At 40.1% G+C, this 27,145-nt stretch overlaps 1 protein-coding gene across 2 annotated transcripts in view; it reads right to left on the bottom strand.

The window, feature by feature from the left end:
* Window positions 1-14,019: 14,019 nt before the first annotated feature.
* Window positions 14,020-27,145, bottom strand: part of rai14 (retinoic acid induced 14) — a 44,179-nt gene continuing 31,053 nt past the window's right edge. The window contains exons 8-21 of one of the 2 annotated variants that reach the window (XM_078271117.1): window positions 26,093-26,199; window positions 25,764-25,948; window positions 25,438-25,463; window positions 23,822-23,908; window positions 23,259-23,348; window positions 22,009-22,149; window positions 21,326-21,427; window positions 19,368-20,081; window positions 18,144-18,613; window positions 17,534-17,702; window positions 17,245-17,412; window positions 16,828-16,986; window positions 16,670-16,735; window positions 14,020-16,347 (exon numbers count right to left, since the gene is read on the bottom strand). In XM_078271117.1, coding sequence (XP_078127243.1) covers window positions 16,261-16,347; window positions 16,670-16,735; window positions 16,828-16,986; window positions 17,245-17,412; window positions 17,534-17,702; window positions 18,144-18,613; window positions 19,368-20,081; window positions 21,326-21,427; window positions 22,009-22,149; window positions 23,259-23,348; window positions 23,822-23,908; window positions 25,438-25,463; window positions 25,764-25,948; window positions 26,093-26,199 — 2,571 coding nt within the window. In that variant the 3' untranslated portion in view covers window positions 14,020-16,260. The remainder of the gene's footprint in view (window positions 16,348-16,669; window positions 16,736-16,827; window positions 16,987-17,244; window positions 17,413-17,533; window positions 17,703-18,143; window positions 18,614-19,367; window positions 20,082-21,325; window positions 21,428-22,008; window positions 22,150-23,258; window positions 23,349-23,821; window positions 23,909-25,437; window positions 25,464-25,763; window positions 25,949-26,092; window positions 26,200-27,145) is intronic. The other variant, XM_078271118.1, reaches the window with a different exon arrangement.

Raw genomic sequence — 27,145 nt, 5'->3', positions numbered from 1 at the left:
TCTCCCTCATTACAGTAAACCAGAACATATGTACGTGGTGTCGTTTGTTTGTGCTTGTAATTAAAGACCTGTCACTTAGAGACACTTCGGTCTCCCCCAGGCCAAGACGCACACAAAGAGAGATGTCTGTTCTGTAATAAAACTAAATGAATCATTGTAATTACTGTCAGACGGGTGCTGGAAGGGAATACCTCAGAGGCCAATGTTATAGTGTCACATAAGCACGGGCATCGCTTTAGTTTTTAAGATGACTGTGTGTATGTGGTCATACAGTATAAATAAAAGCAATTAAAGCTCTAGATGCAGGTGACAAGAAAATGGCGAATACAGAATATTATGAACTCATCTGAACAGTAGTTAGTCTCATAATACTATATGCTCTGTACTCCAAGAAAGTCTCTAGATGTTTGATGGCATACCTGCTAACATATCATTACATGAGACAAATGATTTAAACAGCTCTGAAATACTTTTTCAAAGCTGGAAAAAGACACATAAGCCCCGCAGGCCAAGTTGATTTTGCTACAAATGATTTTTTCATTTTTTGGTGCTGCGGTTGGGTTAAATCCCTCAACGCAACTGCTGCAAAACCATCTGTCCAAGAGGAGGGTAATCAGTGTCAGGGGAAATAACATGGATGGACCATGAATCACTGGAAAAGTTCTAATGTTGATTAGAAATCTGTATTGGAAATCTTACGCAATGCTCTGGACGGCAGCTCTTGTGAGAGCCTTAAAGTCGGCTCGGTTTCTGTGTTCTGTTCTTCAGGATTTTGACATTACTGTTCTTGCTGATGTGACCTGCCACTGTGTGCCGTTTCCTATAGAGAGTAACATTTTAGAGGTCCAACACCTGGAGTTATTTGAGTTGATGTTTTCTCCCTCCCAGGGAGCACATGGTGGTTCACATGAGCATAAAAGTGCTTCACATTTTGTTAATGGACAGGAATTATATCTCTTTTTTCAGTCATACATTTATAACTGTTCTTATTTGTATATCGCTTGTGTGGTTTCAGATGGCTGTGATTGGAATGATTTGTGGAGACACAATTTGTTCACTATAGATTTTGAATTCTTACAAAGCTGCTGTGGGAGAGCTGAGCGAGGCAAACTTTCCTCACAGGTTTACAGAAAGACTACATGAATACAGGGCTAGTCTTTTGTCCCAACATTGTCTTACTCCGATTCTCCACTGGGCACATCTGTGCTGCGTTCCGGTTTCGTTCTGTCCTCTGCCACGCGCCATGCCACACCTTAGAAGCGGGGCATCTTGCTGCCCGACTCGCAGATTATATTGTCTTTACAAGTACTTTACAGAACAATCACGTGTTTTTTAAGCTAGTATCTACCTTCCACTCCAAGCACTCCTGCAGTTAAACTCCATGCCTTCTCTTTTCTGGTGTTGTCCTTAAAAAAAAAAAAAAAAAAGATCTGTGATGTCATATTATGTTTTCTAACCTCCAAGATGAATCTCTCGTTGTCCATGGTGTTGTAGAGGAGACATATACGATTTTGGGGGGGTGTATTTTGGTAAATTGACTGGATAGTCTTGCAGTTTCACTTTCTGCCTGGCTGTCTGAACGGCCCGCGTGAAAATAAAATCTTTAGTGGAGCGGATAGCCACTTCACACACGCTTCTGGGACGCGGCGTGGCACAGCTGGTGGAATATCAAGCATTGACTTGAATGGCAGTGATTGCTCGCGGGGGTTGCGGCGCCTCCAGAACGCAGCGCAGACGCGCCCGGTGGAAAATAGGGGTTACACTCCAAAGTAATCCTTCAGTACACAAAGAACTAAACAGAAGCAAACACAACAACAGGTGATTTTACTGGGTAAATCCTCACCTGATGAACATTTTCATATTCATTTATCTGGTAAGATTTCACAAAAAGGTGCAGTAAGGTGAGCAGAACTTTTCGAAATAAATAGCTTTTTTTTAATTTATTTTTTATCCTTATATAAAAGCAACAATAAAAAAAAATTTCTCATCAGCATTGTTTCCAAATGCACCAGGCAGCTGTTTTCAGTGAAAAAGCTCTCACCGACTGTTGGCTACCTGCTCAGCACCAAACAGCAGACAGACAAGGTTAGCGACTAGCTGGTGAGCATAGTAGAGCATTCAGCGGCTAAAAAAACTCCCTCAGGAGTTGGTGAAGACCAAAACCAGAACTGAAAGGAGAGTGAATATTGGACTTACATTCAATAGGTGGCCAGGAACACAAAATAAATGCTAATGTTGCTCTGCAACTGCTGGATGTGTAAACAAATTGCCGACATCAACTTTATTAGGTGATAATATGTCAGTGTTGTGTTTACAGTCTGTTTCCACTGCCTCAAAGTGGCCAAAAAATGAATAATACTCATTACAAATACTTATTATGCTGGATGGCCCCATTGCAGCATGTTCTATACATGTTACATAAATTGTATTATTGGAACATTGCTATTTGATGCATTTAAGCAGCCTTTTTGTCATAGCTGGTCGAGGTAGATCTCATTTAACTGCTTTATATACCTGCGGGAGGTTTAATCTATAACAATGTGTCATATTTTAAAGGCTGATCTTATATTTTTTATTTGTGGAATTACTTTATTACAAAACTTAAGGGAATTGTGTATAGTTAATAGTAGAAAGTCTTTCCTAAAAGTTCTTTTTTGCATTGAGGAGGCAAGTGTGCGTCTGCTTCTGTCTTCTGATTATTTTATCACATTATTATTTTTCCAAGAAGCCCAAGAAATGTCACATTTTTTATCAAAACATAATATTTTAAGGGAGGAAGCAAAGAACTTCTGAAAAAATAAACAAATGCATGCTTGGAAAGCGCAAACTAGTGAATGTAATAACAAAATGTACTTGAGTAGTTTCTCAGTGAGCTTCTCTGCCTTGGAGAATCATTATTATCAACTCTACGAAGCATAACATCTTGTATCTCAAATTTTTATTACTGGAATTGACATGATCTTTGATGGGTTCTGTCCAAAACATATTGGATAAAACAAATATGCAGCATACGGTCATCAGGCCAAAAATATAGCTGTTTTTCTTTGTCTCTTAAAAAGTTTAGTTATTGGAGAAGTGAGGTTTTCACCCGACAGCAGCGATATCAGGGAATGTGTATCCGTCTCCTCTGACTCTGCTGTGTTTAGTCTGAGTGCTGCACTCCTACATCTGCTTTACAGCTGACTGTTAGAAGGGCTAATTAGAACAATGATAATGTCCAATCATCTATGCTACATTAAGCTTACATCAGACGCAACCAATCAGGAGGTCAGGGAGCATGAAGGCTCAAAGCTCATCAGGGGAGCTGTTACTGTCAAAAAGTTAATCATCGGCAGAGGTTGTTGTTCTGTTAATAATAATTTTAAAAGAAAAAATCAACGGTTAAGGTTTGTAACATTTTCATTACGAACGTTGACCTAATAACTAATAACAAAGTTTTGTTTGTAATCATAGAGAGTTGTATTTGCTAAAACATAATGATCTGATGACCAGAAGATACTTTATTAAGTTTGTTTAGAGTGTGATGTGCCCACATGGCATGTCTGAGGCTATTCAAGTATCTGGGAAGTCAAATCAAGTCTAACATAGCGCTGCAATTATTATTAGTTTTTTTATCAGTTAGTTGATCAACAGAGTTCATTTACAGCACTTTTGATAATTGGTTGTCAATTATTAATTAACAAGACTAAGAGTATACGGCCACACTACACATGTATCCACTGATTTCAATATACTGTACATAAAAACTATATTTTCATCCAAATTACCAAAGAACAAGACTAAAGGTGTGGACACACAGAGCCGACGGCCAAACGTCGGCAGAAAAGGCAGTTGGGCTGATCAATCTCCCCAAATTGGTCAAAAAAGTGCCTCGGAACACACCAAAATTAAAATGTTGACCTGATGATGGCGCTAGAGGAAAGGTTTGACAATTGTCAAAACCATTGCAATTCATCCTGATGGGGACATTAATCTGTGCACCAAATTCCATGGCAATCCATCTAATAGTAGTTGAGATATTTCACTGACAACCACAAATGTCAACCATATGATGGGAACCATGAATGTCTAAGAAATGTTGTAGCAATCCATCCAGTGAAAAATAAAATATTTGACTGGATAAGTGAAACTTTAACCTGTAGGCGATGATGGATGAAAAATCTGGGGATTGGCAAAGCCAATAAGATTTAACCTATTGGGAACTATGAATGTTTAGTACCAAATTTCATGGCAATCATGACTAACCTTTCTTGCCTCCATCCCTTGACGAAAACATCTTCTCTTACCCAGTCTCCCTCATTTGCCTTAACTTTTTCTTTCTTTTCAAAGCTTCTCAAAATCATTGGTATAACCCCAACACTACTGTCACCTGAGTTTTGCCTTTTTCCCAGCCATTCCTATGAGCCAACCCAGTATCTTTTCTTCCTCCTCCTCCACTTCCTCTTCATCATCTTTTGCTCCCATGCCCCTCAGCTCTGACACCAGCCTCCCTTTGAAGTCCTCTTTTAAGAGCACAATTAACCCCCTCCTCCAGACACTGCACTCACTTCTCACCTTTTTAATAAGGCACTCATAGACCATCAGTGTCAGACCATTTCTTTTTTTTCTTTGTCTCACACACACATGCACACTTAGATCTACAGGTCCTTACAACACGCCTGTAAATTCTTTGTCACTTGGCTACAAACTCAGACCCCTTCCTGTGTATATAACACTGTATGTGTGTGTGTGTGTGTGTGTGTGTGTGTGTGTGTGCGCAAATGAAAGAGAGAGACAGAGGTGTTTTCTGGTGGTTTGACTCAGTGTTAATGTAGTTTCCGGTACTTTGATACAAAGTGAATCACTAGTGACTGGGGGTGAAAAAAGCCATTAAAGCAGTAGACCACCTAATTGTCGCTCAGCATGTGCTCTTTTGTGCACAATACTGTACCTGTGCAGTTCAGTTTAAGAGGTTATTTGAGTTATTTGTCTGTTCATTGCACTGACATACACAAAAGTTTGTGGAAACCCAAACCTTATTCAGTCATCATTATTCTGCTAGCAATATTTTGCTGCCATTCAGCCAAAGGAGCTCAACTTTGCATCTTAAAGGGGAAGAGGTCACGTCCATTCTCTTGCAATTTACCCCCATACCTCTACGATCTGTAAAGGCTCAGCGTTTCCTGCGCTGGCGGGATACATGGCCTCTGGCTCCTGGAGTAATTCGGTGCAGGGAATCCGTCCTTTGTGACTAAGTCTGTAGCACAAGGATGTTTTCCTTGTAATCTAGGGTCAAGGTGCTGATGAATATTTCCTGAGTAGGCATAATGAAATAATAATGAAATCGCTTTTCTTCTTCTTGTTTCTTATCTTGTTTTTGTCTTTGTGGGAAATAAATCGTACCATTTACCAGTCGTAAATGGTAATGTGTGCAAAAACCCAAATGTTTGTTGCTAAAGCTCATACCTTGCAGCATTAAAGTAGTCAAAACATTTGCTCCCATTCAGCCACAAGAGCATTAGTGAGGTCGAGCACTAATGTTGGGTGTTAAAAGCTGCTTTCACAAAGATACATTGTGACACTTGAGCGAACTAATAGACTTCAGATAGATGTCTCAATTCATCTCTCGCACAAGGCTGTCTTGTTCATGACTATGTTAAGGAGGACAACAGTTGTTTGCTATGAATTATGGGTAAATAAAGACTTAATCAAACTAAACATGGCAGACTGAGCAACCACATCAAACCGCTGAGCTCTGTTCATTCCAAATCAGAAGTGCAGCCGATTGCTTTCATTCATTTAGAGACTCGAGCAATGTGGTCTTCTCTAACCTGCAACCAGGTTGGAAGCACAACATTTTTTAACTATCATTGGAAGCTGTAATATTTAGATTGTCCTTAATTAGAACTACACTAAACAGCCCCAAACCAAAAGTACATAAAAGGAGTGTCAACATGCTTTGGACATCTTTTCAAGAGTGTGCATGAGGGTCAGGGTTCAGCGGATTTAAGAGGAGTGACATGGGGCTAAGCCTGCTGAGTATTGAGTTAGATTGAGAGGATATTCCATATGCAAACACAGACATGCTGCCTTCCTATAATAACTTCCTCAGAAGCGACGGCAGCTCAGTGTTGAGCTATTTAAGACCAAAAAGCCTTTGAGGAGGGAGGATTTTCCTTCCCCACTTCTCTCTCGCTCTCCCTCTGTCTCTCTCTTTCTGTCATTAATAATATGATATTGTCCCATCTGTCGGGGGAGCCAGCGTGGAGCACGTGTTTCCAGTTATGCTCATCAGAACCTGATGTGGGAAGGCCGGAGTGAACGTGAGGGACTGAAACTGGGAAGCCTGGCCTACAGTGGGAACAGCGGCACAGGGCAGGGTAATTAAATCACAGGGTCTCCACTGTTCCAGTGAGCAGGTATACACTTCAGTGATATATGAAAACTCACAAAGTCTGTTTGGAATAAGAGGGACTCTTGGGAAAGACATTATTATCCAACTTTAATAATAAATAGTCAAATAAAGATGTTTTCCTGACTTCTTTCATATGATCTATATTAACACACGGTACAAAACATCTTCCCTTCCAGATTTGTTTGTTTCATGGCTCCCTGCCAAATGTTTACATGCACACATTTCTTACAATATACAAGTGATCATATAATTAGATGTCTTATATGATTGGTTTACAAAGTAAAGTGTAGGTGCCCTGGGACACAAATAAGTTGACATAACTATTAACATATTTGTAAGATGCCATAATGTAAAACACAAACAACAAAATCAAAGGCCTTGTTCTGCCCACTGCTATTACCCCACCTCCAGACAATATTGCTGCAATCAATCTGTGCAAAATCAGATGCAGAAATAAACATCTCTGGGGTTTGGATCTGTAGCCAAAACTCTCTCAGATCAGGGATCTCATCCAACTATCCCACATCTAGACAGAGGAAAAGAGCCCTTCTGATCTGGGATGCAGCACATGATCATGTATTATTAAATATCAACAATACGCATGCAACAATTGGAGGTTTGTAGACACTGAAGACAGAAGTCAGTAGATCATGAAACTGTTGCTGCACTAAATGATGTTTATGAACACGAGGAAAAATATGTAAACACTTGTCTTTAAATTCTTATTGCAACTTCCCTCCGTCCTAAATCAACACGGACAGACAGAAACGTCCTGCATCTTACTATTTGTAATTATATGATCATAACCGTGACTCTTACTGCTATTCACAATAAACCACTTGCAGTGTTTATGTGCAGGACTTTGCTGGTGAACCTCTCTGTGGTCCGCTGTGTTGTAGTCTTCCACAGTTGTATCTCTATCTGTGTGTAACTGTATCTCAGTGACCTGGGTTTCTGCCGTCAGCTCAGTGATGTCAGAGAATGCACCAGCGGTGCCCAGAGATGGTGTAGTGGCTGCAGGGGAATACCAATCAATTTAAAAAAAATCACATCTGCCATCATCACGGCGTAGCACCATCAAATCTCTTATTTAGGGGAACCGAATAGCGAGAAACCAGAGAACCGAGGCTGTAATCTGTGATGTCATCCTGATGTGCTGCCCGGAGCGACAATCAAGATGAGACTGAATATTGTGAATTATTTTGTGATCTTTCGCTGAAGTTGAGTCAAAGTCTACGTTTTCCCGTAGGACATGTTCCAGCGTGCTGTTACAGTCACCTATTCCAACTTTTCCAATTGATTCTCTATGGGCTTGTGTACTGGTCACAGATTCTTTATCGTTTCTGACTGCATTAAATGTTCGTATACAGTATATGGCTTCAGCAATCCTAGAAATATTATATTATAATGGTTTCATTCAAAGGAGCTCCCTTTGTGGCTTCAGCTCCTCTGTGTGAGACCAAATCAGGTCAGAGCTTCTCTCCTGTCTGTCTCTCTACTCTCTGATCCCTCTCATCATTTCTATTCAGTAACGCTTCATGGGATTCTACCAAGAGCCAAATGTAGATTACTCAAAAGCATCTTTGCATTAATATCATCTTTTATCCATTAGACTTTGGTTCAAAGACCGTCTTAAAATGCCTTAAGGAAACGAAAACCGTAGATTTTTTGAATTATTTCAATTTGTTTTGATTCCATTTGGTTTGCTTCAGAGAGAAGGACTTTTGAATGTTCTCCATCAAAGGATAGCCTTGTAGTAGAATTTAAACCTTGTTTTTCGCCAGCAAACAAACAAAAAATGTGACTATGAAGTTTGGGCCTGTGACGTGGCGCAACAAATCCCGCCATGTTGTAATTTAAACACTTAAAGGGGTTTGTGTTTTCTTTACTGCATATACTATGTGTACACATAATTGATTGTGTGTTTGCGTGCTTTTTTTAAAATGTGTGTATGTGCAAGCTTTCATGTGCGTGAATGTGTACGAGTGTGTTTGTGGGCCACAGTAGGCTGCAGGCGAGGTTACATCTTGCAGCAATTAAGCTGCATGCGTCTCTTACGCCCCTCCATTCGTCTACTACAGGGTCTTGTTTCCAGGCAAGCCTGCATTAGACAAACTGAGAACATTGGACGGCTTGATGGTTGAACACATCAACAACATGTTGCAAACATCAGTTAATTATATGACAACAAAATGTGGTCGATTTAGATGGAACGTAAGCATGTTAACAGTATTGACAAACCATAGAGATGTGCAGCAGAAGGGAGAGATGAAAAGAAAGTGGAGGAGGAAAGAAGGAGAAAAAGAGAGTGAAGGGGAAAGAGAGATAGGTGGAGTGAGAGATTAGGTGAAGGCTGTAATGTGATGACAGTTGCTGAAAAATAGTTACCTAAAACGAAAATGTGAATCTGGAAATGTGTCAAACTTGTTTTATTTCTCGGTTTCGTTCCACCACTTCCACAGTGTTCATTACCGTCAGACCTCCCATAAAAATACATATGTAAACACACAATGTTCTGCCAAGGAGAGAGCCGCGGATCAGTGACACTTAAAGGTTCCCTGATGACAACATGACTGCAACCACGCAAGTAGTTATCATGACAGAGATTACTGACATACCAGAACCTCCCCCTGTTTATAGGAGCCTTGATGCCAAAAGCCAATTGTCCCCAGCATTGCTAAGAGGCAGTTAGCACAGTTAAATGTCACAATACAATTATTTTAAACTGCAGATCAACAAACAACAAACAAATAATCTCTTGTAGATATAGACTCACATAAGTATTGTTTATGTAGAAAATGAGTGTACTGAAAAGGCCTGGGCCAGCTCTACTGTATGTGGATGTGTAGTGGAAATGAGTAGATAGTTCTGCACGCTGCCCTATGAAGGTATTTGCAAGAGATTCAGGTATTTATATTCCCAGTGTTTGATAAACTGCCAGTATTTCATTAAATTGAAGCGAATTTTATGCTTCACATTCATTGGTAAATTGAGGTTTGGTCTCCAGTTGATAACCTTAACCATGAGCTTCACTACATGGCGTAAAATATGTGGACACCTGCAGATTACGCACTTATGTGTTTGTTGAATAACTGATTCTACAATGTGTGCTGCTATAACAGCCTCCACTTTTCCAGAAAGGCTTTCCCGCAAGATTGTGATATCAGCCACTGATGTTGGACAGTGAGGCCTGGCTCTGTAGGCGGTGCTCTATTGGACTGGAACAACTGGTGAATCGGGGAAACTGCAGCCGGCTTAAGGAAATCAACAAGGATTTTTTTTTATGTTAAACATCTGGTAATTTCTTGATGGGGCTACAGCCCCACCTAGCACCGCCTATGCCTGGCTCGCAGTCAATGTTTGAATTCACCCCTAAGTTGTCTGATGGGGTTGAGGTCAGGGCTCTGTGCAGTCTAGTCCAATTCTTCAGAAATCCAGCACCAGACCAAAAGTACATAAAACTCAGAAAGGATTAGGTTTAGTCTTTTTTCATACTACATTTTATTGTAGGTACAACTAACCACAGTTTGATCTGTCGCTGAGCAGAGTTCAGCTGCAGCCCAGACATGTCGAAGGTTGTAACCAGGCAGAGGAACTTCTCAGCTTTGAAGGCTTTACATGTAGGTTGCAGCAGCTGGTTATACGTCAGCTTTGTCTCACAACTTGTAACAATAGTTACAACAGTAACAATGTGCGTTAATAACTATTTCTGTGTCATACTTAGTTAAAGGATGTCAAGATGTCTTAAATAGCATCCAAATTATTAGGAAATACTTCGTTAAAGCAACAGCAGAAACAACACATACTGGCAGATACAAGTACCAACACTTGAGCAGATAACGCAGGCTTGCACACTGAGACCAAGCATACGGCCTATGACGCACATGAGTGAAAAGCCATTCAACAATATTTACTAAGCCCACAAACCTTGATTGGTAGGAGATACACAGAATAAACTGCTGAATAAAAAAATGTTCTAAAAGTGGCAACTTGGCAGCTGAAACTGCACTACTTTATTGCTGAATGCTAAATCTCTAGTGAGTCAAGTTTTCAACTAGAAAAGTCAACTCTTCATCAGCAACTTCCTCTTCCTGTTTCTCTCATGTTTTTGGCAGCTTATACAGGTTTGTGTGCCACTTCAGAGGAGTAGTGGCAGATTAGTCATCCTTCCAGTGATTCAACATATACACTTGTCCCTCTTCTCCATGTTTATTCTCTTGGCCACAACCTCTTCTCATTTCCTTAAGGCCGTTTTACAGTCACCGCAGCCAAGCTGGCGCGTGCCAATGTGATGTCAAAATGACGTAGATCTCGCTGGCGCGCCAAGATTTTGAGTGCGCGTCCAGAGGGCGTGCACCACTCTATTTTTTTCAGCAGCGCGCGACAAAGCGGAAACAGGAAGCATGAACGAACTTGAGGGTAACCGGATGCCAGGAATCTGAGTGACTGCAAGTCTCTATTGTAAACTTACTGAGTTAAGATGAGTTATTTTATGGTGAATGAAAGTCTTGATCTGACGAAGTAGGTCATGGAATCAAATCGAAGCATTGACGTCAATGCTGCTGCCAGTTCTGCCATTGTTTACCTTTTTCTTCTTCTTCTAGTCCTTAGAAATAGCAAGATCGGTAGCCTTTCCTCATTAGCTCCACCTCTGTTCAGGAGAAGACTGCAACTAGTGTCACTACCACCACGCGCAAGTATAACAGTTACAGCGCTCCCGTGACGTCACACTGGCGCTCGACAGGTCGCAGTCTTCCTCTCCTGGGCTTTAACCTTCTGTTATGACTTCTTAACATTGTCTACAACTCTCCACTCTTCATTTCTGAACTATTTATTCCCTACATAGAATCATTCTGAATCAATTCACTTACTTTTTTGTATTGATATATTATAAGCTGTCTTTCTTTTTCCTTTTTATGGAAAGTGTCATAAAATACCTTATCTGTGCTCTGGGGTTCCTCAGGATTCCTTTCTGGGTCCCCTCATCCTTCGCTGTCTTTTGGCGTTCTATGGGCTAAATCTATTGACCCCCTTGAACTTCACTGTCTCAAGGGCGAGTCATCTAGACTGGGTAAACCTGTACATTTTTCTATCCTGCTTCCGTTACAAATCTGCGGGGACCAATCACAAACTGGCTTATCCACCTGGCGCACTATTGGCGGGTTTAACACGATGACGATAGGGAAGCGACGGAAAGCATCTTCTTGTTTACATTCAACATGGCGGCCACCAAAGCGCAGCAACCCATTGATGCCGCTGTCGCTGCTACGTCACCCGGATTGTTGGTCTGATTGGTTGAAGGACTATCCAATTGCTTACAGAGTCACTTGAACTATGCCCGTTGATCACGCCTCCCCAGACCAAGCTCAATCTTAAAAGATTGAGCTTGGTCTGGTGATAGCCAGACAAGAGTCATCATTACAAAGGCTCTATTTTAAATTCTAGTCCAGATCAGCAAGTGTGCAAACATAAGAAACATCGTCTTAGATTACAGAGAAATGTCAAATTACGTGCAAGATATTTATACTTCTCGATTGGATGTAATAATACCTTCATCACAACATCTGGTTTAGAATATTCAAATCAAGACAATATTGCTTTGAAGTAGGGCAGCAGTTTTCTCAGTAAATCAATTACTAATTTTATTTTTAAAATGTTAAAAAGTGTTCTGACATTTTACCAAAGCCAAAGGTAACTTAGTCAAATTACTTGTTTCTCTGACCCAATTCAATTTACTACCGGAGAGATTTCTTTTCATTTTGGCTTGAAAATATTTTAAACGATGAATTAATTATCAAGTTTTAGATGATTAGTTTTCTGTCTATCAATAATCGGTTAATTGGCTAATTGTTTTATTTCTGCTTTTATTGGAACAAGCAGATAAAGAACATATGTGACATTGTGTGATTTTTTTTCTTTTTAAATCTAACTTTGAAGCCATTAAAAGATATTAGACAGGAAAACACAAAAAGGACAATTTAACTTTAGTTAATAAGCAACGGAAATGATTATAAAGCAGTCCCATCTTTAAACATTCTCATTAAGTAAAGTCAAATTGAATATTTCAGTTTAGCCAAGCAGGGTTTATCCTGTCACTCACAGACAAATATGGGTCCTAGCTGGATTAGGATCACAGCACTAGATCTCTCTCCACTAACCCCCGAGGCCTGAGGCCAGAACGTGTGGGAAAGCAAGATTGACAGGAAGTTGTCGTGTAAGGGCAGAGGTGTGTGTGTGTGTGTGTGTGTGTGTGTGAGAGAGAATGTGAGTAGTTTCTTGCGTGCATATGCGTCTGTGTGTTTTTTCCCAGCGGGCAGAACACAGGGCCAGGTCAGGAAACGAAGTGGTTGTGCCATCGGTTAGAGGAAACAGAACGGCAGATGAATTACCCAGAGTCGGGCTGGCAGGACTTCTGAGAGCCAAAGCTGAGTGGACATTGAGGGAGGACAGAGTGTTGACATGGATGATGATGTGCCTAACCCAACAGGAAGATAAACAATGCATCTGATCTCAAAGGAGTTCAATTAGGTTGATAGCTTGTGACTGTGAAAGCCCTATTTACATCATTTCCATACTCAAAACCATTTCATGTCATTTATTCAGCTTTTTTTCCCTATAATTTGTCACCCATCTGTAAAGTGTGAGTGGGGAGAGATAAGGGATCCAATTTTGGCCAAGGCTACCATCTAGTGGTCATGTATCGCCAAACACTTGCCACAAGTATGTTTAGATAAATCCAAATTGACTAATAAACAAAGAAACATTGTGGCCCATTTTAGGCTAACAGAGGAACACCTTCTGTCTGTGCTAGGAAAGGTAATGAAACCAAACATGCAATGGGCCTATAACAATCTCCTTCTGACGTAAAGCCTTGAATCATTTGTTGTATCTCGCTTGTTTATCTAGATGCTAAAGGTCTTTATAGTTGTCCAGTTGAGAACTGGTGTTGTTTCTGTGGTCATTGAGTGTGGCAGAATAAAAAAATATTCAGGAGGAAAATAGATTGTGTGAGCTGTGTGATTTGGGATAAGTGTGTCCCATTTTTGTGTGCAGGACATGCATTTAAAATTTAGTGTCAAAACCCTGTAATATGTAAGTGTGTAATGGTTACTTAGTTTTGATGCTTTAAATTGGCCAACTTTGTTTCAAAAGCTTGCAAAGGAAGGCAGTGTTGTGTTGTTTGAAAATGTATGTGGCATTCTGAATCCGGTTTATATTAATCTGTGGTGGCTTGTATGTATGCTTGGTGTACTGTAGTTGTATGCATGACACAAAAACTAAAAATTAATTTAAATCACTTTCCAGTTTATGCTAAAATGCTATAAAGGTTTCAAATTAACTAACGTTACCTTGTGATAATCATGAGGTCACGTTTGCACGTTATGACATGCGAAACAAAACAGACACATGATTGTACAGTATCTTGAAAATGTATTAATCTGGGCAACAAAGCAGCTGGCAAACAAGCATTTTTTCATGTCACTACAAAACAGTGAATAAACAACCAACAGAAGAGTTGTTTCTTCCTTTTCTTGTTACAAAACATTTCAGTCAAGGCCTAGAGGGAAAAAGAGGGAGAGGTTGTTTGATATTCTACAACCTATGAAATAAAGCAAAAGTTCAAGGGCTGTGCAATTATTTTAATCGTGATTAAGATTTTGGCTCCTAATGATCACAAAAACCGAATAATCGAGAAAAAAAGATTATTTTGCACATTAGGTTTTGGAAGTAAACTCTTATTTTGTCTTGTGTTCTGAATGAAAACAAAAATGTTCAAATGGGAAAAGTATTAAAGAAATTTCACAGTTCTAGGTGTTTTCACTGTGGATTTGTTTAACTTTTTCCACTGTTTTTTTTAAGTTCAATAATTCCATCATCTTTCCAAAAGTCAATGAGTAATTGTGTTAAATATTGTTATTTCAATATTGACCAAAATAACTGTGATTAGGATTTTTTTTTTTTTCATAATCGAGCAGCCCTAAAAAGCTCTAGTGTCACATTGCCAGACCTATCTCTACAGCGCTGTGTCAGTGCTGGAGTATGGTCTAGATACACTGCCCGTCTATTCTGGGATAGGGGGAATAACGCTCTGGCTTGTTGGCAATAGCGGAGATAGCGAGAGGGGAGGGACTTCAGGCTTTATCCTAGCAATGTACATCTGTTAGGCCAGACTACTCAGGTTCTAATAAATCTTAGTCAGGTGTAAATCAGTTCAGTAAAAAACATTCCTGAGTGTTTGACAAGGGAGGGAGCTTCAGTCAGTCATATACAAATGAATGTGACAAAAGTTTAACAGCGTTAGTGTTGGGTGTGTTCTCAAAAAATCTGAAACACTGTTTAGAAGAAGGGTGATATCCAAGTGCGTATGGCTCTAAGTACAGTACTAACGCAAAGGAGTGTGATGTGAAAACAGTTCAGAAGCCTCTAGAAGACACATTCAAAAAATTTGAAATGTATACTGTACAGTGTATAGCCGTACCTACAAAGAAACACTAAAGATGGGAGCATCACAAATAGAAAGACAGAAAAAAATATTTCTGGTAAATGTAAATAAATAATAAGTACAAGGAAGCCTGGTGAAATTGGCATCTACAACTGAGAATTACTGATGTTGATGGTAATTCGCAGTTTAAAGTACTGCAGAGCCTGAAAAATACTGTGATTACAGGCACATAACAGCAGACTCAACCGTTTGCTTTCAGACAACACATTTTGCTTTTCAAGTTAGAAACTGCTTAACAAAAGACCTAAAGTGTAAGACTAATAGGAAATGTAAGAACTACAAATCTTACCTCATAACTCTGAGCCCATACTGTTGGGCATTTGTTACAATTGAAATGTTTGTTTTTTTGTATTACAGTAAACATCATATTCAACCCCTTCTATGTTAAATGAGGAAAATGAACTAATTCAGGTGTCACTAGACCAAATAATGCGTTATACTCAAGGAAAAAGAAATTTCGTTCACACAAAACGGACACAAAACAAGGCCATCAAAAATACAGCTATCGAACCTCTTCAATAAAGTACAGTATTTTAGAAAACATGGCATGGTAATACAATTCAGTAAAATACATTTTTTATAAATGTTTGTGCTAACAGCAAAATAGCAATACAAACAGTATTGAGCTTTTTCTTCATAGAAGTGCGACCACAAAAACATTTCTATGTGATTTTTGGGCTGGCGTTGAGCAAAGTCACATGCATTGTTAAGAGGGCACAAATAATTTAGATTGTAACAGGAAACTGTTGACAACCATGAAACCTTTAGACAACATGTAAAATAATACTAGCACTGCTGTATCATAAAAAAGATACTTGCAACAGCAGTGCCAACTAAGTCTATTTCTCTAAGCACACATTGTAACAGAAACCAACCACATCAAACTCACTGTTTTCAGATTGGTGCGCACATGTATGTTTATGTCAGAGTACATATATGTTTGCATTTCACGCTTGTTCAACTGCATGTGATTTAAGGTTACTGCACATTGACAGTTTAGTTTTAACATGCACATTCTGAGATTATACGTTTGGCTGGAACCACTTCGTACACTCATTCATTTGTTGGCTGATGTACAGTATCTGTATGCTGGGCTGAGGTTTCCCAAAAACATTTTCCATAATAAGATTGATGACCTTTAGATCAAAGTGACAACATGACATTAGCAAAGGCAATGAACTTGATTGTAAACCTGTTCCTCATTAACAAATACTCAAGGTTTATCCAGAGGCACTATGTGTTGGCACATAGCATATGCAACGTGTGAATTCAGACGAAAGGACGTGTGGTGACTGGTGACAGCAGCAGTTCACTTCCCATTTTCGTTCACAACATGCTTTTGGGAAACCAGGCCCAGTGGGTCTTAGCAGGCTTCCTTGGCTTGGCTTGGCATCTTGCACATCATCAGGATCTGCTTCAAGGCTTTCTGGACATCCTCGTCCATCTGACCCTAAAGGCACACGGCACCGCTTTAGTAAACTAACTAAAATAAATACACAGTATGTGAAACCCAAATTACTATGGGATTTAAAGGGCCAGTTCAATACATGGTTGATTTGTCCAGATTTTAAAAAGGCCATCTGAGATTTCTGCTGACGCATGGAGACAGAAAATTGATTCCAAAACCTTGGCAAATAAAACCCAAACTATTTGCATGGCTAGATAACACAACTGGTAAGTGAGAACAATATATGTCTTCATCATTCAGGTGAACCCTTTACAATTTGAGTTGAAAACTTGTTTGCTTTCGGCAAACTAATGGATCGATTTACCTGGACAGCATAGAGGAGGTGCATCCTGTAGACTGACACTATCTCATGGTGCTGCTTCTTCGACTCCTACAAAGAAGACATGAGGTAAATGCACTTTACATTCTAAGTACAATACGCTCATTTGTTCTATTTAAAAAAATATGTTGACCAAATCTTACAGCTAGCTGGTACTGTAGTTGTTTGATTTGTTGCTGCATCGTCTCCAGCTGCTGGCTTTGCTGCTGTCTCTTAGAGGGAGAACCAGAGCTATAGGAGAGCTGTGATAGGCTGTTTAAGGCATCTTTCAGCTTCCCCACCTCCCGTGACAGGTCATCTATCTGAGAGGAAAAAACATAAAACATGCAGTTAATGAAACAATGAACTTTAAAGAGATTATTTCTATGTCTGATGAAACAGTATGATAACAGGAAAAAACAGAGCCCTGATTAGTCTCAAGTTTAGTTTGACTTGAAAGTATAGCACGACCAATTTCTAAATCATGTTTCTAGCAGTACAGAGTTGGACAGACACTGCTAAAGTGTAAAGTACTGCAATAGTGATGGTACTTCTACAGTGGCTACCAGGTTATTACTGACCCTCTTGTTCTTCTCTCTCTCTGAGGCAACGTGGTTCTCCACCAGCTGTTTGAGCTGACACACAGCATCCTGGGACTCAGCCAGCCTGGTGGTCAGCGTCTGGTTCTCCTTCTCCCTCGACATCACCAGCTCCTGCAGGGCCTCCCACTCTGCACGATTCTCCCGTGCCTGAAGGATGGATACGAGTGTTGATAGGTATGTTGTGAGAAATGCATGGTTCAAAATTATATCAGGAGAGATAATTAACAGTCCTCCTCTGTGGACATCTGAGGCTCCTCTTTCTTCTCACCTTCTGCCATGCATCAGCAGCCTCCAGAGCCATCTCATCCTGCTTCCTGAGGGCCCCCTGGAGGAGCTGCGTCAGGCGGTTCACCTCACCCTCCAGTTGATCTCGTGTGGTCTCATGCTCCACGCGAGAGACTGAACCATCTGGGGTGACATCTTTCTCTGCTGTCAGCCTTTTCGTGAAATAGACACAAGAACCATGTGGTGACAACTAGTATTGAAGTACATTTTTTTCTAGCAGACAAGACAACTATTAAAGCTGCCAAAGTAGTTTTACTAGTGACCATCAAGTTGTGATGCAGGGTCAACTTTATCAGCCTACAATATCACTACAATAGGAGAACCAATCTTCAGATCAATCACCTTGTAGCCCCATACACTGGATTGTAAACAAGTTATGGAGTAAAAAGTAAATTATTTGCCTCAAATGTAGTAGAGTAGAAGTATAAAGTAGCATCAATTGGAAATACTCAAAGTACAGGTAACTCATGATTGTACATAAACAAGTGTACTTATTTACAACCCTCCAGTGCTATTCTAATTGCTGTAGTCTCTAGTAAAAGCAAAAAAGATGATCTATCAACCGCATGTGACATCACAGTTTTCTTCCTCACCTGTTCTGAAGGGCCTCCACTTGCAAGATTTTCTGGTGTAGCTGCTCTTTTAGGGCCTCTGACTGGCTTTCCAACTCTTTGATGGCATTTCCCAGAGATGACATCACCTGTGTGTGGTCGGCGAGGGTCACAGAGCCCTGTGCCTGAGCTTCTGCCTCCTGCCTCAGCAGTGAAATCTCCTCTTGAGCAGCCGAGTGCTTCTTTTCTGTCTCAGCTAGCAACGTCTGCAGCTCCTCCACCGTGCTGCTCAGCACCTGGACCTGCTGCTGTTCTGAGGAGGGAGATGAGGCTGCACTGCTCTCAGCCAGCTGTTTCTGTGCAGCACTTAGCTGACTCTTGGTTTCACTGTAGGAGTGTGAGAGTTCCAGCAAGCGGCGCTGCAGCCCAGCAGTTACCTCGTTTAGCTCAGCTTTCATTTCTTCAAAGTCTTTGGCTGCAGCTTCAACTGGCACTGTGCCCCTCAGAGCCTCCTAAACAACAAGAAGGGACAAATTAAAGAGGAAATGTATGAAACATGTCACTGACCTCAAGAAGTAAGCCCTGCACAGTAAGTAGAATAAAAAGAATAATTGAAAGATAATGAAAATGGAAAAGTCGAGGTTGAAACAGTTTCACCTGTGCTCTTCTGTATCTTCAAAGAGTTCCCTACCGATTTAGTGTACATTACCCACAATGCAACTCGATCGTCGACCGTTCAGTCAGAGATTTAGGTGTGTTGTGTTAGTAGTGGCTAACGTAGCCTCGAGCCACTAGCTTTAAGCAGAGATGAGATCTGGTTAAGCTCACTTCTTTCTAACTCCACACATCCAGATAGCTTTCATTTTTTAAACTTGTAGTTACTATTTTAACGATCTAAGCGCATGGCGTGAAGCGCCTGGCGCAGGTGCGTTTAGGGTGTGTACAAATCCACTTTTGCTAGTTTAACGGCGGAAAAAAGGGTCTGTGCGCCAGGCGCATGATTCAAAAGGGTTGTACTTAGTGTCCTAATTAATCATAGGTGTGTTTTGGGCGTAACATGCAATAAACCCATCGGTGTCATCTCCCATTCCCTTTAAAAGCCAGGCCAGTGACATCACTTGAGTCAATTTATGAGAGTTTGTGCAGCTCCCTCTAGATGCAGTCGTACTTCCCTGAGATATGTAAACAGGCTTTGATGTGTAAAATTGTTGAAGTTGCCCTTCCAGTCATACAGAAGTTCAGAGAGAAAAAAAGACCCATTTTCACCTGGAGCATCCTAATCTCCTCTTGTGCCTCGTTGTACAGCTCCTCAATCTGTGCAGTCTTCTGTTCCTTCTCCTTTACGCACCGTCTTTCCACCTCCACCTCACTCAGCGCCCCCTCCAGCTGTCTGATTCTTTCAGCTGCTTTTTCCTGCTCAGAGTCTGATTGGATGAGCAGGGCCCTCAGCTGGTTCACTTCATGTTCAAGTGTTGATGTACGTTTCTGGACCTCCTGTTTCTCCATCAGCTCACATCCTCCTCTGCCCATCTGCACCCTCAGCTCCTCCACCTCCTCCACAGTTTGGTGGTATCTCTCCTGAGTGTCTGTCAGCTTTGCCTGAAGCTCCGCGAGACTCTCCATCAACTCTTCCTCTCTTCCTTTCTCATCCACGCTTTCGACCTCCTCTCTTTCTCGGCCTCGCTCAGGTTTCAGCTGGGCCTGAAGCGAGCGGTTTTCCTTCCTGGTTTCCAGCAGTTTCACTTGAACGCTCTCTAGCGCCTGTCGCAACAGTCTGATCTCCTCTTTGCTCCCTCCTCTCCCTCCTTCACCCTCTTCTTCCTCCCGTCTGACAGAAACTCCGCCTGAACCGTCTTCCCTTTCCACTTGTGGCAGTGAATCAAACTCATCCTGGGTGGAGTGGAAGGAGGAGTTGGAGGCCATGCTGTTTGGGCGACTGGTGTCCTTTAGGTCCTCATTTCCTTGAAGGGACGGATGTTTCTGTGAGGTGAGGGATTGAAACATAAAAATCTCACTAACAAAGCAAATCAGCTAAAACCTTGTGACTAAAGTCTGTCATTAGATGAAGGGGACCAAGACCAAGGACCGCAGTTCTCAAGAATGACTTAAATTATTAACCGATTATCAAAATAGGTGCCAACCAATTTTCTGTCGATCAACAAATCGATTAATCACTGCAGCACTAATATAAAGAAAAAGGAATTTACTGCATATAAAACTGAAATGGGAAAGGGAGGACAACTTGAAATGTATATTATTTCCGGTACTTTTATGATGGGTTAGGATTAATTCATTTGAAGTTCTGTGAAATCACTAATTACACATATACGTCCATTTCGTTAGTGAGTTTTTGAGTATGTTGATGATATATTCAAGTTTCTGATTTTATGTTATTTCTCATTTTTATATTTTTTTAAATGAATTAATAGTTTAGATTAAGGTCATAGATTTAGGTCATAGTTAATCGATTGACAGTAAATTAGTCTGCAACTATTTTCATTTTTTAAGCAAAAATTACTGTCATATAATAGTAAACGTAATATCTTTGGGTTTTGTACTGTCAGTTGAATAAAATAAGCTCTAGATCTAAATGCATCCAAATAGATCACTTTGGGTTGTGGGAAATTACTTTTTTTTCACTATTTTCAGACATTTTATAGGCGAGTAATCAAGAAAATAAAGAGTGAATCACAGTAACTTTGGAAGATAACCTGTTGATTTGACTACATAACTCAGACTTCTGTTATCTTTGGTCATCTTTTAAACTCTTATTTTTCCTTTTGCACAGAGGAAGGACTGTGGATTTTGTCCCCCATTACTCCAATATTGGAATATCATTAGAGGAAGATCTCTTAAAAGCCAGCATGGACATTAGGGATGATTACAGTGACCAGTAAGTCTTTAAATGTACACATGGAAATGTGAGTATTGTTTTATTTAAGACAGACTTGGAAATATGTACCAATTGTACTTGTATTTTCCTTAAAATATTACTTTAATGGACTATTTTAATTTGTTATCATTGGTATTGTTGTATAATATCAACACTATTTGTGCATTGCCTTGTTATATATTATTTTTCTTTGCTATAGTTTAGGTTATTTGTGTCTCACATGAAGACTGTGCAGCAGTTGCTTATATACAGTGTGCTGCCCTTACCTTGAGTATGTTCATTCATTGGTTTATGGTTAACCTTAGGACCGTGAAGGAATGGGTTTGCATACCTTGAGTTTGCTTGCAAGTTGCTGATTCTCCAAAGTCAGAGTGTTAATCTTGGCTTGAAGAGCAGAAACCAGAGCTGCAGATGCTGTAAAACTGTGCTCGACCTGTCAACACATACATACACACACACAAACATACATTTACATGCAGGGGCACACAGAGACAGAAAAGCAACGTTAAGGACCACAAGCTACCTACTTGAAAAACAAAACGAGTTATGACACGTCTAAAGCTTTGGTTAGACCTCCTTCAAGAATGCCCAAGGTGAAAAGGTTCAGCAATACACACCTGTCTTTTGTCAGAGTATAGTATTACACTTAAGATTTTAACAACCAGAAAGACTTTTAGGAAACTTGTGATACGAAGAAAAAAGCTAAAAATGAATCAAACTAGCCACCATGTCAAAATATCCATCTATGTCTAGCGTAAAATGTTTTTGAATTCTCTTCATCCAAATAGGAAGATATTTTAGTTGGATTGGGTAGAAGATTCATTTACAATGTTTATACACCAGTAATTATACTCAATGCATGTGCTGTCCTCTACACTGTATTTTAATGCCCTACTTTTCAAGCTAAAAGTCTGACGTTATTTACTTAGACTGCTCGAGTCACCACATCTGTTTTCAAATCTGCTCATCTGTAATATAAATCCAGTCACTATAGTGTTGCTTAGTCAAAGTCACCTTTGTATCCAGTTCAGGACCAGTCGCCGTCTGCTCTACCGCCTGCTTCAGGTCTTCGATTGTCTCCAGCAACATGTTTCTCTCCTCATGGAGCTTCTCGACCTCCTCTCTCAGTGTCGTTCCTCTAACCAACTCATCCTCCTTTGAAATGAGAAAAAGGAGGCGTGGCGGGACAGAGATGTGGGAGGGGAGAAGAGCAAATGATTGACAAGGAGAAGAAAGAGTAAAGGTGTGAGAAGGAGGAAAACAGAGGGAAAAGGGTATGGAGGTTGAAGGCAAAAATTTAGCTTATTCGCACATGAGATGCTACGGATCATAAATCATGAGTTAGTTATGTACAAAATGTCTCTCTCTGGAGTTGAATTTTAAGAATGTTGCGTATTTGATGTCACATTGATCGTCTGTTTGAGATTTAACCTAATTATAAATGTACTATACCTAATTGTGTATTTACACCTTTTAATTGGTCTTGTGAACCTTTTAATATATAAGTTGAAGTTGCTACATAATATGCTGTATTTTTTCTATGGATCCTGTGGGTCTCCTTCCTATTACCATTGATACAGGGTCAAAGGCATTTGCTGCAGGTTTGGGGCTTATTGAATATTTTTATTGATTACACGGCCTTGTTAAATACTTGATTCTGATTGGTCAATCCCAGCATCCACAGTCTGTTATTTCTGTATAACAGAAATGGATGGAGTTCTAATAATAGACTCTGGTGGACTATTTTTGAATCAATAAAATCGTTTTTTAAAATAAATATTTGTGCTCATACGGAGCTGATCAGCGAATCACAAAGTGAGAGAGAGGGAAAAAAAGCGATTGCTAACAGAGCATTAGTTAGCTCTATGTTTAGCTCAGTCACCGGGGCGACCTGGCTTCCGCTGGAGAGCCGTGCTCATCAGCAGTAAAGTTAACCGTCCCGACCGGGAGGTGTTACCAGCTGGTAACCTCTGTATAAGTAGCCGTGTTATAAGCCGTGTAATACGCGGGATAATTAGGAGCGAGCCGGTCATTATTGCAAATCAGAATCCCGACAGGGTGATGCAGGACCCTAATTCAAGTCCTGCATCACCCTGTCCCCAAAAGCAATAATTCGCAATAATGACCGCCTCGCTACATTATCCCTTACATAATTATATAATAAAATATTTGTACATGTATTTAACTTTTTATTTTAATAAATAAGACTATTTTAAGCCCTGAAGAAGGCACATTGTTGTTTTAAAGGATATGCTTTATATTACCTTGTAGATGAATCTTTTGGGAGTGTCACTTTTGTTGGATCCTGGGGTTCCAGCAGAGGTAAGGACTGAAGGAGAAGAGGGTCCAGAGCTCTATAGAAGGGTGAAGTTGATTGGTTTTTGGATTTGTTCTCCTCATAAAACGTTATCATGACTTGGTTGAAAAAAAGTTGAGATTTGTTTGTGTGCAGCTTTAAAAACAATGAGTGCAGTATCTTTATAATCTGTTTGTACAGAAACCCCAGGGACAAAATGCTAATGTACTGCTATAACAATTAAGTGCCCTAGATGTTTGTATTAAGTACATTTTTAAATCCTAACCCCTGCAAAACAAAAGGCAGATTAGTACACAAATTAAATGAACATACTACATGAGTGAAATACTTTGGCAACCATAAACTAATGAGAGACTGACTGACGGAAAGAACAATAATATAACTGGTATTATGTTAACAGACACATACAGGTCTGACTACTCATTTTATGAATATACTGCAGACATGCATTAATATAAAGAGTGGCATACTGATACAAGCAGACAGATACAAAGAGACACGTGCATTTACCTGCAGTGGGCTAATAGGAGGTGGAGGTGCTTTTCGTTTTTTGGGAGTTGTGATCCGTTCATCACTTAGTTTAGCTACTTGATCATGCTGAGGAGCCAGCAAAAGAGATAGAGGAGAAAAAAGGCAACGGAAAGAGAAAAAGAAAGGAGTGATTCAGTGCTGGTTAGTAGGAGTAGGGTCAATCAATGAAGGCTACAGTAAGACTTAGGTTTTGTTTTCCAAAAATAGCTTCTAAATATTTTTTTTACAAGCTAATGAAATTTAATATCAACACATAAGAAACGCTGATACTAAACTACAACCCATGAGTTGTAGTTAGAAAATTAGACATAATTTGGCTTCTCCTCTTCCTCACTATGTGGTACTAAAAATGTATTTAGACTTACTATTAAGACTCACTATTAATAGTTGATTAGTTGTAAGTTCAGGTGTTTTAGTAACTTTAATAGCCTGTTTGTAAGGACTTCCAGAGAAAAGTATAGACACAGAGTGTATCGCACCACCGGAGGGGAAAACAATCTGCGCCATTACCTGCACAACTAATGGCTGAAACGCTAATGAAAGTACCTGATTATTTTAGCAACCTATGTCTACCAGAGGACAAGTTAGCTGTTAGTAAGCTAATGTTAGCTATGTATTAGCAAGCTAAGGCACTTGCAAAAATAATACTACAGCTTTCTGATTTCAGTCCCTCCAGAAAACCGCGATTATGCAATCGCATAATTCAATGCATAATCAGCCACAGTCCGCATTTTTATGCGGGGGCTGCATTTTTTCAAATACGCCGCACTTTCGCGCGCATAAATTGCCGATTTCTGCGCAAAATATGCGGGCTTGCATGATTTCATAATCCCCGCATTTTCGTTGCAAAAAATCTTATATTTTTCTTATCTTATATATCTTAGCAGAAAGTTGAAAAATGTTGTGTTTACTTCACACAAGATCAGCCATTTTCCCCTATTGCCATGGGAACGTTATGAAGTGACGTAATTACGCGACGTGAACATCATCGAAAAGCTGCAAACCCCCGCGATGAAGCCATGATGAAACCGCAGTTTTTGCAAGTTCCCGCAATTTCATCGCATAAAATTGAATAAATATCCTGCATATTCCATCGCATTTTTTAAGAAAACGTGCCGCATAATCAAGGATTTTTGCCCGCAATAATCACAAAAAAACTCAAACAGCATTTTTCTGGAAGGACTGTGATTTAACCACATTCCACTGTAACACTTGTTCCATACTGTGTACTAATACTTTAGCTTAACTTACAGATATATAGTAAGCCTTAAAAATAAACATAACATTGGGCATAACGTTAGGTTAGTGTCAGGATCCCAAAGTCTGCTGATTCCTCACGTCTGTATCCACTTGTCTAAATAAAACCTCAGTTTTTCAGTTCAGTTAAGTTATTGGGTTCTTTTCATTTTTTGGTAGTGCATATCACCACACAGCAGCTTTCAGACATTTTTCTGTTGTTTACTAGCAGACGGCATTGATAAGGAGGCACCTTAACGCAATACAAGTCAATAGAGAGCAGAGTTGTTTTCTCCTCCGGTGGAGGCGGGGCTTAAATGGGCTCTGTCTCTATTGAAAAACACAGACTGTGGTGTTACCTGAGGACTTCTAGGAGACTTTGTATCTGTCAAAGGAAAAAAGGAAGAACATCAAAAATTGACACAAAAAAAAAAAATCAAATAGAATTGATAATAGAGCTTACTCTTTAGATATTTTAAATGTCTCTACTAGAGGTGACATTGCATTCAATTAGAGAAGCTTGCTCTGAGCATTTATGAGAGAACTCCTCCAGATGGCAGTGTTGACTTTGTGTCGAAACCAGAGCAGTACAAATCTCTGCCACACAGAGGCAATAGAGTGTGTGAGAGAGAGAGAGAGAGAGAGAGAGAGAGAGAGAGAGAGAGAGACTTTGCATAACTCTTACCTGCAACCTGTTGTCTGTTCAGTGCAGCAGTGAGAGCAGTTTTGACCTCAGAGTTGCCCAATAGCTTGACATAGTGTACAACATCATGGCCTTGTAAATCGACAGCTGACAGATCAGCTCCTCGCTGAACCAAGACTTCGACAACAGAAACAGCGTTAGACTCGCTGGCCAGCATCAAGGCTGTCCTGCAACACAGAGTAGAACAAATATTGATCACCAATGCAACATCTATCCATCATCCAAAAACACAAGTGTCTAATCAGACATCACTACTGTTACACATCATATCTGGATTTTCTGTGTGTGGACTTGACTGTGTGTACCCTAACCTGCCGCTGTTGTCACAAGTGTTGATTTCAGCACCGCAGTCCAGCAAAGTGCAGCACACCTCAGCATGAGCGTGTTTGGCTGACAACAGCAAAGGGGTGAGTCCGTCCTTTGGAACAAACAGACATTATAACATTAGATATAGGACTAAAATCATACTATGGAGGTCCCACAAACCAACAGAACACACCTACATAACTTATCTCATGACATCAGGACGTGGGCCTGGACATGAAGTATAGTTAGTGTCTGTGTGGTGAGAGAAATCTCAGATCCATGTGAAAAAGGAGTGGATGTCTCCTAAATGAATTTCCCAGCAGAGAAACAGAAAAGCCAATGTTGATATAGTTTCTAGAGACGAGTAGATTTTGGAAAAATCACCGAAATGACATATTTACAGTACAGTTCTAAATGAATGGGCTGACTCAGAGTTTATTGCCTTGAGTTGGGCAACTGAGGCAGTATTTCATGCGACATAATCCCACATTTTTTACCATGGTTGACAGATCGCAATCCCAAGCCTGACATTTAACCTAACCATCTATGACCTAAATCGAACCTAAACGTTTGATTGGCTGGGCTTGTGGAGGGCGGTGTACAGCCTGGAAGGCCAGAACATCATCTCCACTAAGATGACATTAGTACAACAGATAAGAAACTCAGCATTAAACCGTATGAATAGACATCTCCACGGGTCATTTATATTGTGTGAGTGAAACTAAGGGGAGAAAAAAATCCAAAGTAATGTCCAACTGGAGCAAAAGAATGTCAAGAAACCGTAAACTGTGTCAGCATAGCTTTGTGTTTTATATTACAAGGCTGCTGCTTCCACACACCACAGAGAACAAAATCTATGTTGTGGGTTCTTCTAAGCTCTGCTGAAGACCTTAACAGGCCTGTGTCTGCTATGCTCAGTCTGTGTTTCTACTGAACTGTTTCTTCTCTGGAATCTAAAAGACAGAAAAATGTCTTCTCGTGGGAATAGATTCCGTGTCCGTCTGTGTGGATGAATGTGAGAGCACAGGTGTATAAACGTTTGTCCACACTTTGTTATT

Source organism: Sander vitreus, chromosome 16 (genome assembly GCF_031162955.1).
Source record: "Sander vitreus isolate 19-12246 chromosome 16, sanVit1, whole genome shotgun sequence".
NCBI classification, from domain to species: domain Eukaryota; kingdom Metazoa; phylum Chordata; class Actinopteri; order Perciformes; family Percidae; genus Sander; species Sander vitreus.
Note: the sequence above shows the minus strand (reverse complement) of the source record. Positions and strands in the feature narration are given on the sequence as shown.